The sequence below is a fragment of the Gopherus flavomarginatus genome, chromosome 15 (assembly GCF_025201925.1).
Source record: "Gopherus flavomarginatus isolate rGopFla2 chromosome 15, rGopFla2.mat.asm, whole genome shotgun sequence".
Lineage (NCBI taxonomy): Eukaryota > Metazoa > Chordata > Testudines > Testudinidae > Gopherus > Gopherus flavomarginatus.
Genome location: NC_066631.1, coordinates 17,864,993 through 17,882,463, shown reverse-complemented (window position 1 = coordinate 17,882,463; position 17,471 = coordinate 17,864,993). Strand labels below are relative to the sequence as shown.

At 41.1% G+C, this 17,471-nt stretch overlaps 2 protein-coding genes across 5 annotated transcripts in view; both read left to right on the top strand.

Moving 5' to 3' along the window:
• GOLGA3 (golgin A3) overlaps window positions 1–7,843 on the top strand; it is a 37,464-nt gene extending 29,621 nt beyond the window's left edge. For all 3 annotated transcript variants that reach the window (XM_050924077.1, XM_050924078.1, XM_050924076.1), the window contains exons 20-24: window positions 1,099–1,231; window positions 1,465–1,587; window positions 2,471–2,635; window positions 3,750–3,913; window positions 4,938–7,843. In XM_050924077.1, coding sequence (XP_050780034.1) covers window positions 1,099–1,231; window positions 1,465–1,587; window positions 2,471–2,635; window positions 3,750–3,913; window positions 4,938–5,145 — 793 coding nt within the window. In that variant the 3' untranslated portion in view covers window positions 5,146–7,843. The remainder of the gene's footprint in view (window positions 1–1,098; window positions 1,232–1,464; window positions 1,588–2,470; window positions 2,636–3,749; window positions 3,914–4,937) is intronic.
• Window positions 7,844–13,133: 5,290 nt separating this feature from the next.
• ANKLE2 (ankyrin repeat and LEM domain containing 2) overlaps window positions 13,134–17,471 on the top strand; it is a 32,540-nt gene continuing 28,202 nt past the window's right edge. Inside the window, exon 1 of one of the 2 annotated variants that reach the window (XM_050924095.1) lies at window positions 13,134–13,364. Coding sequence is in view for 1 of the 2 variants with exons in the window: in XM_050924094.1 (XP_050780051.1) it covers window positions 13,443–13,662 (220 nt within the window). In the remaining variant the exon portion in view is untranslated. Of the gene's footprint in view, window positions 13,365–13,393; window positions 13,663–17,471 lie in introns of those variants that run through there. The other variant, XM_050924094.1, reaches the window with a different exon arrangement.

Below are 17,471 nucleotides of genomic sequence, written 5' to 3'. Positions count from 1 at the left end.
TCTCATGATTCTTTTACTGTATCTGGGGTACATCTTCTTCAGACCATCTCACTTGCACTTCTTACAGTTTTGATACAGATAAACCTTGCTTCATACACTAGATGAGGTTAACACTCTACTCAGTCTCTTGACTCTGTTGCACATCACTGAGACCGTAATTGCAGGATGACCTTGATAAGCAAATGAGGTTTCAGCTGACTATCCACTTTCTTGGTATATAGTAAATTGTTTTGTTGTGTGGGAATTTGAACTGGCTGCCTGCTGCTGAACATACTGGTTATTCCATCATGTTCCAGTCTTCAGTGGAACAACCCCTAGAATGCAGGCTGTGAAAATTTGAAGTACAAGACCTCCATGAAGCTGCTAATGGGATTTTGAGCTCTTCAGAATGATGCTTTTTTTTTTTTTTAAATGTCAAATAACTTCATTAAGGCTTTGTCTAAACACACATTGTACTACTTTAACAATTCCAGTGTAGTTCCATCCACTGTGGATGGAATAGTTTATTCCAATATGAGAAGTATACTATGCTAGTATAAGCACCTTTATACAGGTATAACTGTGACCACATTAAGAGTTGTACCCATATAACTATTTTGGTAAGAAATCACACCCCAGCTGAAATAGATATACCAGTACAAAAACTGTGGGTAGACCAGGCCTATTCCTCCCTCCACCATAGAATTAACTTGTCATCTCACAGCCTCAGTTCTGCAGTTAACACTGATATCAACGCCAGAATGGATCAATATGGGAACTGCTTCTTTTAAAATATCCTACTAAAGCTTTCCCTTCGTATGTAACATTATCAGCCATCAAGACATTTGTCAAGAAGTATGTAGTTATATAACAATATATTTGTCTTACTGAAATTCTGTCTTTTTTGGCTAAAATCCAGGGTTGAGCATATAGACAAAGCCTGTCAAAGAAATAGTTCACCAGACTTTGCTGCTAATTTTATTAAAAATAGAGTATTTTGTGCCTCAGGCTGATGATGTATATCATGTACTGCTAAATATTTCATCTTATTAGTTATGTTATAAAGAGATAAAATTACAGATAATGGCAATTTGAGGTTTTCTGCCACTTCCATTCTAGGGTTCAGGATGGAAAACATTCTCTAGAAGTATCACAGTTCCAGCAGGAGTTGGCAGAAGCCCGGTCTCAACTCCAGCTTCTACAGAAACAGCTGGATGAACAACTTAGCAAACAGCCCGTTGAAAACCAAGAGGTAAAAGCTTCTAGTTAATTCCTTACTCCCATACTACATATGTCTTCTTCAGGAGCATGAAACAGGTGGTTTAATTGACACCTCAGTCAGCAATTTTTGTATGATTTTGTTTTAATCAGCAATCTAAAAAGTGGGAGATTTTTGCAACAAATAAGTAACAGTTACAATACTCATCAGATTTCTGATTGATTGCTCCTGTAGTGAATTTTAAGTACACTTTTTCCCCCCTGTAGGTTGAAGACCTCAAATGGGAGGTGGAGCAGAAGGAGAGAGAAATCCAAACACTGAAGCAGCAGTTGGATATGACTGAGCAACGCAGTCAAAAGGAGTTAGAAGGAATACAAGTAGTATTACAGGTACTTGATCTGGCCTGTATGACTCTGGTAGACAGGTGTTTTCATTGAAGAGTAAATCTACAATAGGGGTGGAGATACTTAGTAGGATAACACTTAGGGGGATACTAAACTTAAAAAGCAAAGTACTGTACAAGTGTTACATATAAAACTGTAGATGATTAAAACAGATTTTTTTGATTCTTATCAATTTTCATTTCATTATTGTGTTTGCTTTTTGTACTGAAATGAGCTTGGACAATCAGCATAGGCTAGTCACATGTTTCTAATTGGCTTCACTTTCTGGTTCTTCTGCATGAACACAATGCTGCTGTGCCCAGTTGGCAAATTAATAGCAGTGGAGTGTGGTGTAGGGGCGGTAGTTACTATTGAAATTAAAGAAACGATGGAAACATTTCTGTTGGGTCTTGTCAAAACTTGCTTTTTACAAAATCTAAATCTAAACTTCACGTGACGGTGCCCCTTCAAGAAACCTTGCACTGGGGAATTATCAAACAAATGACTTGATAGGTATAGGTACTGTCAGACTTGTAGATAATAAGTTTAAATGATGCCAGTATATATCAGTGCAAAGAGGAGCAAGAATATGCTGTTTAAATAGGTTGTCCTATAGCACTCTTTCAAAAGGTAATACATTGAATTAAATGTTTCTGGCTTATATTAGTGGCATATCCTACACTGGCATCTGACTTCAGAATTTAGCAAGTAATTGAAATTTCTAAACTAGTAGAATATATAAAACATCTAGAGTCATTCAGCTTGCAGTTCAGTGGTTTTTAGCAGATAAAATATGAACACTATACTAATAAGCTGGAATTTTCTATTTTAGACTGTTTCCCTCATACTGTTTTTAAGGTTCTTTAATGGTTAATTTTTCATTCTTTAGAATATCAAGACTGAGTTGGAGATGGTGCGGGAAGATCTGTCAATGACTCAGAAGGACAAGTTCATGCTTCAGGCTAAAGTGACTGAATTGAAGAACAGCATGAAGACACTGCTGCAGCAGAACCAGCAGCTCAAGACTGACATGAAGCATGGCAAGATGAAGAAGGTATTTAAGTAGAAAAAATACTTTATTTTAAAATAATTGGGAACGTGACATGGGAACAAAGTTTTCTGTAGCATAACTTCATGAGAATCCTGATACAATCATAATGTTAGAATTACACATGGGGATCAGTGGTTTTCTTATTCTTTAAATAGTAATTCTGGGAGATTTGCTGGTTTCTAAACAGGGAGTTCACTTCTCTTTCAGCAGAATGTCTTTCTTTCTGTGTATTGAAGCAACATGTTGCATTCACATGTTGATTCAATGCAACATATCAAAAAAGAAGAGAGAGAAATAAACGGTGGGCAAATCTTCTCTCCTTTAGATAATCCCTTAAAAGGGCACATGCTTATGCAGTCTGTCCAAGTCCTTTCTGGTCTCTTTCACTCATATTTTCAACAGTTAATGGCTTCTTCACTAGTTCTCATATTTAGTACTTATAAAGGAAGGTACTGTAGTAGTGATTCTCTTTTTTTTCTTCTGCTGACTACTTAGTAAGAGACTCTTTCATGGACCAACTCCCCTTCCAATCTCCCAGTACTTGATTATCAAAATAATTTACTTTGAGAACAGCAGGAAGGGTTTTGCAGATCACTGGTGATCCGCTGATTACAGTTTGAGAATCAGTCCCATCAGCCTAGCCCAAAATGTCCAAAAGGATTTCCTTGACCTATGCCAGTATTTTGTCTGAACTCTTGAGTAACTTTTTTTTTGTTTTTCTCCATTATAGTTTAGCTTACCACAGAGGACCAGGGCAATTAATTTAACGCCATACTGTCTCAGTTGCCTATTCATCGGTCCCTTAATAGTAGGAGATCTTAGAGACTGTCCCTCTTATCTAGTATATAGAACTGAAGAACCTTTGACTCCACCTCACCTACCTGTCTAGAATATATTTGTTTACTCACAAGTATGACTGACAAACTAGACTGATTCAGTCTGTTATGTAGCTGAGCCTACTTTTTGAGTAACCTTCTATTATCCTCTGAACTCTGACCATTATGCAAGTATGTAGCTATGGAGCAGGATTTAACACTGTTCCTATGTGGCAGGAGTGATGTAGAGGAACATGTTCTATTCTTTTTCTGTTTGGGTATTTTGTTTTTCCTTTAAACAGAAGAAGGAACTGAAGGGAGAGACTAATTCTTCAAATCCTGTGACTCCAGTGAAGATTCCTGACTGTCCAGTCCCTGCTGCGCTGCTAGAAGAGCTATTGAAACCACCAACAGCTGTGAGCAAGGAGCCTTTAAAAAACCTGAACAGCTGTCTCCGCCAACTAAAGTATGACACGTTTTTTTTAAAACCACGTGTTATTTAATATTAAAAATATTTTTTGAAGTCTGCCACTAGTCTGCATCTGCAAGGTGACCCTTGCGTTAGTTTTCTCTTCAATGTGTTGCCTGGGTTCCTGTCTGCTATAGAATGTTCATTAAACCTTTTCATTTTTGTAGCAGTTTTCATATCTCACCCTACAAAACTCCCAAGTGAGGTGTATTGCTAAGAGAGCTACACTCCCTCCCTATCCAAAATGGATTCTGGGGTGGCAGGTTGATTGAGTGTGCTAAGGTTTTTATCTGCTCCTTATTCTCTATTGCTTTCTGCCCCTTCTTCTTCCACTTCATAGCCTTATTTGCTCTCCAGCATATCAGTGTGTTCGTATAATGTACATCCAAGTTGCTGTCACCCAGCTGCTTGGGAAGGTTAAATGCCTCCACTGAGGCTACAGTTCTGCTTCATGCCTAACCAGGGGGATGTATGGAAAAGAGCACACTGCAATGTTGCCCTCTCCCTTTGGACTAAGTGTGTCCTCTCCACGTTGCTCTCAGCCCAGGGATTAAGAATCTTGAGTTTCTTGGAGACTTAGGCTATGTCTACACTTAAAACACTGCACTGCGCTGCTGTAGTGCTTCAGTGTCGCTACAGCAATGAGAGGGGTGTTCTCACGTCACCATAGTTAATCCACCTCCCTGAGAGGCAGTAGCTAGGTTGATGGGAAAATTCTTCTGTTGACCTAGCATTGTCTACACCAGGGGTTAGGTTGACTTAACTCGTGTCTCTCAGAGATGTGAAAAATCCGCATATCTGAGGCATTAGCGACGCAATGTAAGTTTTCAGCATAGACTGGCTCTCAGTTCCCATATATAAGTGCGTTGTGCTTCCATTATGCTTCAGGTAATTTTGGGTAGATCTCAAACCTCAGAAATGATTGAAATGAATTAGTCAATGATTAATCATGCCCTTTTTTTTTTTCCGGTAACTAACTTCCAATTGATATTTCTGCTTTCTCTCCCATCATTTTCAAAAGGCAGGAAATGGACAGCCTTCAGCGTCAGATGGAGGAACACACCATAACAGTACATGAATCAATGTCTTCGTGGACTCGGATTGAAGGGCAATTAATGGACCTAACTTCTACCTGTCCTGCAACAGCATCAGGCGAGCAGGAAATTCCTGCTGTGGACATAAAAGAACAGAATCACAATGCTGGTGACAAAGAAGTGTTGAAACAATGACTGTTGTTTTTCATCACAACTGCTTTAAGTGTGTACAGGAATCTTTATCATTATTTGTTTCAGTGGATTTCTTTGGTAAAGGCAAAAGCAGAGCAAATGAATGGTTTCAAGGAATCAGCAAAACATTCATTGCGGACCATGCTGTATTAAGGTTTCCTGTGAGGAATGCTTTCATCTCACTGAAGTAGTGAAATCCATGTGGGGGACAGAGGATAAATTTGCCCCATTTATGAGTCTAAGCAGAATTTCAGAGGAAGGATTAAAAAAATCTGAATTATTACTAGAGAGAGATTCCGGGTCTGGATTTGTTTAGTTAAGGGATTACTGTAATCTTGCAACATCAGATTATCTCAAATTTTTCACCATCTTGGGCTGCAGCCAAATCGTATCTGGAAAAGTAAGTCTTTTTCCAGTTCCAGCCATAGGCACTGGGTCAGGCTTGGCAATCTGAATCCAAAACCTCCACCCTCTTGAATTCAGGCTGTAGGTGTCCGGATTTCAGATTTTGGTTCAAGCCTGCCTCTAGTTATGAGAAGTACCATTGCCCTATATTAAAAGAAATGGACTGTAAAAAGTTGGTCAGTGTAGACCAGTAACTTTCTTTGGCAGTGTTTGCCCAGGACATTGTCCAGAGTGCCTGATTTCCCTCTTGCATTCTCAGGCCAGTGGGGAGCTTTATTTCACTGCACAAATGCTTTTTTTGCACCTTTTTATTTAATTTCTGAAGTAGACATCCCCAGTACAGGGTATGTATATAAATAATAATCATCTGACCTGGAGTGTCTGTTTTAGTATGCGTATACAGTAAATTAAGATTGACATGGGTGTTTTTGTTACTGTCATTGTTTAATGTATGACATTTAAGTTTGCTGTTGGAAAACATTGTACATAGTCATTACAGAAACTAGCCCAAAAAAACAGAGATTTTAGAAATGTAACTATTTTATTTGTATCTTAAAGACAAAATGATATGCCTATAAAATTATTTTTATTTTCATTAGCTTTAACTTTTTTCATCCTGCTCCCAAGTAAGTGCGCATTGTTTATGAATGGGAGCATTGGCACTACTGCAGCCCTCCTTGCAGATGCACCCTGCTCGATCTAATACAAGGTGACTGAAGCCGTTGCCTTAGAGTCATGTCTCCTTTGATCACATCCCTATCCTGTTGACAGTGCTCGGATAGGTCATCCCTTCCTCCTCATTCCTCTAGAAGTAACACCAATGCTTTGTTTTGCCTGCTGTACAGTCTGAATCACACTTTGCACATGACAAACTTACATCTAGAGGAATCAGCGGATGCTCACATACATACATGTACTTTTTGTTTTTCTTGAAAGATACAGAAAATAGGGACAGTTACATGCTCTGTAGTTTGGATTTTTTTGACCAATCAATACAAGTAGATTAAATTACGGAAAAAAATGAGGTTTTTGTGAAATAAGGATTGTTTGGTACTTAGATTTTGCATATACTGAGACACATTATCATCCTTATCACTGTTCTGCAGATGGTCAAAATCCATCTTTTTCTAGAAAGGCAGTTCTCTTTCCTTTGAGAGGGCTGCTTTTTTGCAATATCTTAAAAAAAAAAAAAAAGTTAAAACAAACCAATTTACCTTTTATCTAAAAATTTAGTTCTCTAAACCTCTCTTACTCAATCCTGCTGAACAGTTTGTACTACAACAGTGTCTAAACTGACTGACTGTGAAACTCCAGTATTGGATTATCTCTTAGCTTTTAGCTAAAATAAAATAAAATATATGAAGGACTGATATTAAAGTTAAGGATTTCGGGTTTGAGAGGGAATGAATGGTTTAATGTGGCATTAGTTGCCAGTCATGTAGGATTACTGAACGGTTTTAAAAAAAGCCAAAAACTTTACTGACTCGCCCAGATGTGCTAATGTTTATATACTACTTAAGTCTTATTTTACAGAGTAAATGGTACTGACTAATTTTGCTGCTGTTCATGTCCTTTAAGATACCTGTATATTGTGCCCTAGGAGGAAAAAAATAAAAATACTGTATTGTTAATTGATCAAGTTAAAACTACATAATGACTAATATATTCAGTGCAAAAAATGTATCAAATGTTCAGGTTTTTAAGTAAAATACCATTTGTGCAGAGTTAATATTATTTTTCTGTGTGACAATATGCATTATCTACAGGTTAAGAATCCATTGTTTTAATTTTTAAGTTTGGCAACATTTGTACAGTCAAAGCATTTATCTGAGATTTGTATTGTACTAGTTATCATAATGCACCCTTTTACAGGGCAGTGCTGCATCTTTCTTATGACTGCTTTAAAAAACAGTGTATATGAATACAGCAAAGTACCCTTAAATGTATAGTTTCCTCTTAAGAAAAGAGATAATTGTGTTAAGTTGTGAGATACATTAGCAGGGCCATCCCTATGGAGGTGCGGGGCCTAGGGAGGAAGTGATGAATCTGTCTCTTCCAGGACTGACCCATCACTTCCAGGACCAACCACGCCGGCCAGTCACACAGGCCTGCAGGACCTGGAGTGGTCACCCCGATTCACTGTACCCAAGGGACGGCTCTGTAAATTTGTTATGTGAAAATTGATTTCTCCTTTACTCAACCAGCCTGTCTCTGAGGGTACCCAGTTCCTTTTTTAGACTTTTAAGATATCACACTTCTTGTTCCTTTAACTTATATTCACCACTCTTTACAAAACCCATCCTCGGGACCTAAAAGGGGTGGATGACACTAGAGGGTGCTAAACCCTATGAAGTGCTGAGGACATCCTACTCCTGGTGAAGTCAGCAGGAGTTGAGGGAATTCAGCATGTCCTAGGAGATGCTCAGCACATTACAGGGCCAAGCCTTCACTTTAGAGTCCTTCAACCTTATTCCTTAATTCGGAGAGGTGGTGATTTGTTTTTTAAAAGGTTCTCCCTTCCACCCTGGGGCTCAGCATAATGTCTCCACAGCAGTCTCAGATCTCTTGTTTCTCAGGCCTGTAAAACTAGGAGTGGGAATAAAAACACTGGTCCCTCCTGCATGTATAAGAGCACTGACAAATAATTAAGAAGCAAATCGGTGCCTCATTAGCATTGGTGTGCTTTTAGAAACTAAAGGAATAATCTCAAAGGGATCTATTTTTGCTGTGGTTTTGCACTGCAATGGAATGTAATTTCTATGTATATTTCCTCACTCCTAGTAGTTGCTACTTCCCCAGCCACGTTTTAATGATGAAAGAGAAATAAATGTTGCTGTATTGTAAAAAATTTACAAAATTTAAGTAACAAGGTGGTAAAGGCTGCAGCATTATTTTTCAAAACCATGTATTGTTTTTGTTTTTTTGAAGAAACTTTCCTAGTTGTCTGTTTAAACCTATGTTGAGAGGAAGCTTTTATAGTTAGTCTCTGGTGTCGTATTTTGCATGAAGTTTAATTCCATTGTCTTCCAGGTTACTTGGAAATTTTTGTGTACCACATTAGGTGGTCAACCCAGTCCTTCCTCTTCTTGTGAAAAGAGTCTGATCCCATACTCTTCACTCAGGCAATACTCCTATTGAAATCTGTGGGAGTTTCATGTGTGTAAGGAGAATAGTATAGTGCCCAGAATGGAAATTCTATCTAGGGCATATACATTCATGTATTGTATATTCCTCCTCATATAAGTGAAATTCAGTGTTGTGAGGGTTTAACAGCAATTAAAATATCCCACAGGGTGCATTGATGGTGATTAATCTGGTCAATATAAATTTGATTCAAAGATGGCAAATTCCCTACTGGTTTAATAGATGCACAAACTGGTGATGTATGTTTATCTTAATTTTGGGAGTGAGGTGTGAATTCTTGCATGTCATACCCCCAGTGACCAGAAGCCTTTTTTGTGGGTACAGTGTTTTCATTATGAAAGCAGTGACAGCCCAGAGTAACCATTAATGCTAGCCAGATGGGATATGATGGGAGGGAAACATTCTAAATATTGTAAAAGAAATGCTGTCATGTTTTATATGTGATTTTTCAGTCATCTGCTGTCTAATTCAATTGTATTTATAAAAGCATTTGTCATTTCACAAAGTTTGAGTGGATAACCGAGGGGAGGGAGGAGTTATACTATGTACAACTAATAATTATGACCTTACAAAGCATGTAATTAAAAAAAATTAAGGTGTGCATAGGAAATCCTTAAAAGTTTTGTGCAATAAACTATTTTTGGTAAAGGGTTTCATGTTTTTACTTTGATAGTGAAATTAGTACACTTTTTTGCAGTAAACTTTTCTATATATAAAATTCTAAAGATGCTGTACAGAAACCTTTTAAAAAGATCTGTTTAATTTGAAGCAATATTTTATTATATATTAGTTTACAATCAATAGTTTAAATGTTTCAAGAATCACTGTAATTGTTTCCATTGTATTTAACTTATTGAGTGTGCTGAACGTCAGGAATGATGAAAGATAAGTGGGGTGCATCTCTCTTGGCTGGATTTTGCTGACATTTGAAGTCAAATGTACAAAACTAAACAGTGGGGAAATGTCATGATTTTAATTTAAATACAGACATTTGAAATGAAACTAAAATGACTGTACCTTGCTTTCAGCATTAAACAGTGTAAGTTAAAGGGACATTGTCAACCTCTACTTCAAGGCCTCTCATTTAAAGTTGTACACACTGGCTGGTTTATTGTACAGTCATGCCTGTACAATCCCTATAAACTCTCAAGGTAGATATGCTGTACATGCCTTGTCCATACGGGTCCTATCATTAACTGACTGTGTCCTGAAACTCCTATAATAATGTTTTTAATATGATTTCAGGTCTTACAGCTGTGCTGGCCAGCACGAATGAAGCCAACATTTCTTTTTTGAAGTGATGTACTATTCACAGCGGACAGCAGTTACGTTTATTAAAATAATTTTGAATGGCTCTCAAAGAACACTTTGATTCATGATCTGTCCACACTGCAGACAAAACCATACATTTAATTAAAAACTTTGTTACAAGATTTTTTCCTAGCATATCACTTCTGTTAACACAGACAGGACCAAACAGTGGGTGTAGTTTAGAGTAGACAATTTGTAGTTCAAAAATAATTGATAGTCAAATCAGCTTTCATGATGAAATGTTGCCCTAGGAAACGAAAACTTGTTTTCTACATTTGTCTGCCAGGTGCTTAAAATTTTGTATTTGATGTATGTTAAAATTAGCTGGTAAGAAAGGGATTCTAAATTTAATTAATCTGTCTCCACACCTCTCACCCCTTTTCTATTTTTTTCCCTTTGCTCACTTTCCTATGACTCTGCCAATGATGCTTATTCCAAGGCACTTCGACACCTCAGAAGCATCTGGTGCAAGCTGTGTTTCACATTTATACACACACCTCTACCCCAATATAATGCTGTCCTCAGCAGCCAAAAAATCTTCCCGTGTTATAGGTGAAACCCCATTATATCGAACTTGCTTTGATCAGCCGGAGTGTGCAGTCCCGCCCTGCGCCCCGCCAGACCACTGCTTTATATTTGAATTTGTGTTATATCGGGTCACATTACATCAGGGTACAGGTGTATTTGTGAGACCAAGCTGGATAGCAGTGTCATAAAGTGGGTTAAAATTTCAGCTTTGCCTCCAGCAGAAAAACCTTGGTTCGGTGATTGGTTCTTAGAGGGTTGCTGCCCTCTTAAGTGGGTGGAGACTTTTAAAATGGTAGTTTTAGTGAAAGGATAACTGTAAAAACACAAATTTACTTTCTATCCAAGAAGAGCAAACTAAAAACAATTGTAAAACTATAAACTCAATCAGAGCCAGACACCACTGAGTGGTCAGGAGACAACCAGACTCCAGGGAAACTTATCAATTCATCTGGTAGCCCTTTAGCTGCAAAGTGGACTCCATCAACTAACAGGTCAAGTAAACTCTGAAGCATAGGGCCAAAGTAACCCCATGTCCCTAGGAGTCCACCATTACCAACACATTGTCCACAGCCAGCTCCAACCTCTTCTTTTTCAAGTTCCTCCTCCAGCCTTGCTACTTTTGTCATACTTAATAAAACAAGAAGTTGTGTGTTAGTCCCTTTTCTGGGTTTCACAAAGTATCCAATCTTGTGCCTGTCTTTGAGTAAGCTCTTTTTGGACACAGATTGTTTCAGTGCCAACAATGTACTTAAGCTAGATAAAAAACGTAAACAATCACTGAAGCAGAGTAAGGCTTCTAAAACTAGTGAAAGAGCAATGGCCAGTTGAGAAAGGTACCTATGCCCCAGGGGGGACACACAGCAGTATTTTCTGAAACCAGACCTGTCTGGTTCTAAATATAACTTATGCTGCTAGAGGACTACAGAAGGCCTGGGGATCAGATTCTGAATATACTGTAAATGTAACTGGATAAGGGAATACTTTTTCATAAAAGTAATCATTTTGCTGAAATACAGGGCTTCTGCACCCATCTGCTTCTTTTTAAATGTCTAAGTCAAGATTAGTGCTGTTTCTTTGGACTATTTTTAAAAATAAAGTTGAACTGTTTATCTGCATAACCTTTTTGTGGTGTTACTCATGGATGCTGGAGCATATTTTATAGTGTGGGTGCTGAGAGCCATTGAACCGAACTGTAAACCCTGTCCATAATGGAAACCACTTCAAGCCAGGGGATGCTGCAGCATCCACAGCACCTATGGTATTACTGATTCCCAAGTTCTTTGGGATCTAGCTGCTAATGTGGCAGTGACTCATGGTAGCCTTAGCTGAACATTATCAAGGGCTGGACTACACACTTCCACAAGGACCAAATTTTGTTAAGAGTGAGTAACAAAGCTTCAGAATGACAAAAAAAATAAACAAAATTGGGAAAAAAACTTCAAAAGATTTTGACAGAATGTTCTTAAATTAGTGAAAGCATCAGTATTAGAACAATAACAAAGCGTGAAACAGCTATGTTACAGTTTTTAGATTCCAGAAGGGCAGCTCCAGGCATCACTGTATCCTACGCAATCCAGGAAACGCTTGTCCAAACCAACTCACATTTGACAGGAAACCCCTCTATTTTGTCCCCTACAACTCAACCTACTATGTTTTAGAGGTGGGAGGGCTGGGGGTAGGCAATGGGGCACAACTTAGGCAAGGGAAAGGGTGAGTCTAATATAAATACATAGTATGTCCACATCTTGAATATTGTATGCAGTTCTGGACACTCCATCTCAAAAAAGATATAATTGGAAAAGGGCAACAAAATATTAGGGATATGGAACAGCTTCCACACAGATTAAAAAGACCAGGACTGTTCACCTCAGAAAAGAGATGACTAAGGGGGAATATGATAGAGGTCAATAAAATCATGAATTATGCAGAGAAAGTGAATAAGAAGGTCTTTACTCCTTCACATCACACAAGAACCAGGAGCCACCCAGTGAAATAGGCAGTCGGTTTAAAACAAACAGAAGGAAGTACTTTACAACGCAGTCAACCTGTGGAACTAGTTGTCATGGGATGTGTGAAGGCCAAAAGGATAACGGGGTTCAAAAAGGAATCAGATAGGCCTAGCAACAGCTGTTAGCAGGGATACAACTCCATGATCTGGGTGTCCTTAAGCCCCTGACTGCCAAGAGCGACGGATCGCTTGAGAGATTGCCCAGTTCTGTTCCTTCCTCTGAACGCTCCGGCACGTGGCGGGCAGGGCAGGATGGCCCATTGGTCAGCTCCAGCCTCGTTCTCTGCTCCACTCTCCAGCCCCCGCAGCAACTGCTGGGGCTCAGCGGGCGCGGGGCTCTCATGACTTCAGGAGGCGGGTACGGGAAAGGCAAAAACCCCGCGGGGCGGGGCGGTCCCTGCGCGTGCAGTCACCGCTTCCCCGTCAGACACCGCGCGGAAAGCGCAGCTCCGCCGAGCCCAGTCATGTTGTTTTCCCATCCGGCAACAGGGCTGGGCGGGGCACTCGAGGCAGAGCGGCTGTTAAATTCCCGTCAGGCAGTAGTGCAAACAGCTTTTTAGTGTGTGTTCTGCTTTCCCATCAAGCCCTGGGACGGGACCCAGGAGAAGGGAGGGGGAGCTGATTGCCTAGCAGGCGGCTCCGGGATCTGTTTTTCTCTCAGGCAGTGGCGGAGACAGACCTAATCCCGCGCGGGTGGGGGGGAGAGTGGGGTCCTTGTAAGGCCCGTTGGGGTCTGGCGCACGCGGGGAAGTGCGGGCGCGAGAGTGGTGCCCGCGAGGGGGGGCAGCGGGGGGAGGAGGAGACGGAAGCCGGGAGGCTGCCTGAGGTACCGTCCCTAAAGGGCGTTTGTTAAGGGAGTGTCTGGGTTCCGGGTGTGCTGAGCTTGGCCTGGGCAGGGACGGGAATGGAGCGGTGGGCCGGGCCGGGCTGGGGTTCCCTGTGGGGGGCCGGCTGGGGCCGCTGGCCGGGCTGGGAGCTGCTGGCCGCCTGCGCGGTGATCGGCGTGGTAGGCTGGCTGCTCCGCTTGCTGGACAGGAGGCCGGGCGGCCGGAGGGCTCTGGGGCCGCTCCCCTCGCAACCCCCGATGTCCGGGGGGAGCCGGCGCCGCAGTGGGAGCCGTCCAGGTGAGAGACTTCGGGGAAGCCGGGAGCGGGAGGGATGAACGGCCGGGCTCTGACGGGAAGCAGCCTAGGGTAACCGCCGCTATGGCCCCCGCAGATCTCGGGGCCTCCAGGTGCTTCTCCCCGGTTCTTCACGGGCCGTTTCTTGCCCGGGGAGTCAGTCCACTCGCAGAGCCCCCAGTCTGCGGCCTGCCCACCGAGCGCCTCCCCGACCCCTCGCAGGACCCGACTCCCCTGAGAGAGTCGCGGCGTCTGTGCTTGCAGCTGCTTCGTCGCTTCTCTTGAGCCTGCCACGCCCTTGCTCTTTGTCGTGGGGCTGGCCTGCCCCAAATCTCCTTCCCCAGCCGTGTTCCCTCCAGATGCCCCTGGCTAGACTTGCCTGCAGGCAGCATTACTGCTTGTGTCTCCAACTCCCCATTACATGTTACATGCACCACCCCCAGGGGTCACTCTCTTTCTAAAATGTCCCTTCCCTGTTTTTTTCTCTCCAATCTCCAGATCCTCTCCCTCTTCTCCCAAGGTGTCTGCCCACTGTTTGCTCAATATTGTGTCATTAATGTCACCCTAGTAATCATGCCTCCTTTTTTTTTTCTAGGCTCCCTCTTCCCAACATCTTATCCCAGACACATTTTCTAGTATATTTTTACCACGCATGTGGGTATAAGACTGTTAAATGCCATAATAGGCACTTTAGAAATAGCCTAAACAGAGTCCCCAGTCATACACGTTATTCTTCTGTTGCGCACAAATCTTGGCTACTACTTCACCGGATTCCTAACTAAAGACAGGGCTGAGTTTTAGGATTGTGCAGGTTTTAAGGAGGGAGGAATTAAGTGAATCATAAAATATCAGGGTTAGAAGGGACCTCAGGAGGTCATCTAGTCCAACCCGCTGCTCAAAGCAGGACCAATCCCCAACTAACTCATCCCAGCCAGGGCTTTGTCAGGCCTGATCTTAAAAACGTCCAAAGAAGGAGATTCCACCACCTCCCTAGGTAACCTGTTCCAGTGCTTCACCACCCTCCTAGTGAAAAAGTTTTTCCTAATATCCAAGTTAAACCTCCCCCACTGCAACTTGAGACTCCTTGTTCTGTCTTCTGCTACCACTGAGAACAGTCTAGCTCCATCTTCTTTGGAACCCCCTTTCAGGTAGTTGAAAGCAGGTATCAAATCCCCCCATATTCTTATCTTCTGCAGACTAAACAATCCCAGTTCTCTCAGCCTCTCCTCATAAGTTATGTGCTCCAGCCCCTTAATCATTTTTATTGCCCTCCGCTGTACTCTCTAATTTTTCCACATCTTTTTTGTAGTGTGCCCTACTCCACACAGTAACCCCTAGGTCCTTTTCTGCAGAACTGCTGCCTAGCCATTTGGTCCCTAATCTGTAGCAGTGCGTGGAATTCTTCCATCCTAAGTGCAGGACTCTGCACTTGTCCTTGTTGAACCTCATCAGATTTCTTTTGGTCCAATCCTCTAATTTGTCTAGTATCCTATCCCAACTCTCCAGCATATCTACCACTCCTCCCAGTTTAGTGTCATCTGCAAACTTGCTGAGGGTGCAGTCCATGCCATCCTCCAGATCATTAATGAAGATGTTGAACAAACCCGATCCTTGGGGCACCCCGCTTGATACTGGCTGCCAACCAGACATGGAGCCATTGATCATGACCCATTGAGCCCGATGATGTAGTCAGCTTTCTATCCACCTTATAGTCCATTCGTCCAGCCCATACTTCTTTAACTTGCCATCATGAATGCTGTGGGAGACCGTATGAAAAACTTTGCTAAAGTAAAGGAATAACACATCCACTGCTTTCCTCTCATGCACAGAGCCAGTAATCTCATCATAGAAGGCAGTTAGGTTAGTAGGCATGACTTGCCCTTGGTGAATCCATGCTCACTGTTCCTGATCACTTTCCTCTAAGTGCGTCAGAATTGATTCCTTGAGGACCTGTTCCATGACTTTTCTGGGGACTAGGGTGAGGCTGACTGGCCTGTAGATCCCCAGATCCTCCTCCTTTCCTTTTTTTAAAGATGGGCACTACATTAGCTTTTTTCCAGTCATCCGGGACCTCCCCCAATTGCCATGAGTTTTCAAAGATAATGATATGATCTCATTGAAATACGCTGCTACCTCGATATAACGCTGTCCTCGGGAGCCAAAAAATCTTACCGTGTTATAGGTGAAACCATATCATATTGAACTTGATTTGATCCACCAGAGTGCACAGCTCCCCCTCACTCCCTAGAGCACGGCTTTACCATGTTATATCCAAATTTGTGTTATATCAAGGCAGCGGTGTACTTGTCACAACTTTTCTTCAAACTCCAAGAACTTAAAAATCAGGTTTGAATGAGAGAACCGCAAGTTCTTGTATGTTTTGTTAATGTGTGTTCTGCCTGAAGTTGTAAATTTTATTAAGGAGTGTATGTAGCACCTAGTGAAATGGCAATAAAGGTAGGAGTATCCTGGGAATGTAAGTTGCTTTATCACTCATGTTAGTAGTTTTATTGTCTTTGAAAAGGGAATAATGTCTTAGGCCGTGGTTTGCTTATGTCAGATTGACCCTATATTGGGTGAATCATTTGGTCTTTTGTTGTTTCATACTGTTGTAAGAAGGAAAGAGGAAACGCTACTTTTGAGATTTCCCCTAGTATTTGGGGAGGGAAAGTCCGTTTCATACAGCTGTTAACACTTAAGTGTTGAGCCTCATTTTGTAAAGTCTGCTTAAAATAACTGGCAGGACCCTACACATTAAGCTAGAAAAGATAATTATTGTAGTGCTGTCTACACTTCAGATCATTCCATATTTGAAGTTGAAAATATTTTTTGTGAGATAAAAATTTAAAGCATATGAATTAAGGATAGATTTTCTCATTTGATACCCAAATGTGTCAGGTTGTCAAAGAATAAATTTTAAGCACGATTTCTTGGGATTGAAAGTTTAAATCATTAAACCTATGGATATATTTTTCATTTGGGAAACATTTTTGTGGTTTTTCCTGTATCAGTGTTGTCACTATCATGATAAGTTTTGAGCAACTGCTAGATTATATAACTGAAAGGGTAATTACATAGTGAGAAAAGTGGTTTTACCAAATGAAACTTCAGTATCACTTGAAAATCCCATCAGGCACATGGTGTAAATTAAAAAGCAAAATTTATTTTTACCACTGAGTTTACATAAATTGTCAAACCTTTAATCTGTGCTGCTTTAACATATCATAGCCATATTACTTAGGCTGCCTTTGGAATTAGATTTCTACTTCCTGAATATGGAAACAAATGGTTTTATGAAGACACAGACAGATTCAGTAACCCATGGGAAGAAATAAATGTAAAAAGAAAAAATTGAAATTAAAAATCTTTCATACCAGAATGGCTACCGTGTTTCTTTATCAGATTGCTGCTCTTTTTCTACTGTAATCCATGTCAAAAGCTCTTTTCAGGTTATTAACAAGGTCTTGAAACTAAGGTTGTGTCTACACTAGCACTTTTGTCTGTGAAACTTGTCAGTCAAGGGTGTGGAAAAAAAAAACACCGCCCCATACCAACATAAGTTTCACTGACAAAAGTGCCATGTCAGCAGGAGATGCTCTCTTGCTGACATAGCTACTGTCACTCCTTGGGGGTGGTTTAATTATGCTGACAGGTGAGCTCTCTCCCATCAGCATAGAGTAGCTACACAGGAGACCTTGCAGCAGTGCAGCTGTGCCACTGTGAGATCTGTAGTGGAGACATAGCCTAATATTATTTACTATACCTGCCCATTTTACCATTTCACACTACTACAGATTGAAGTGCTTTTGCTT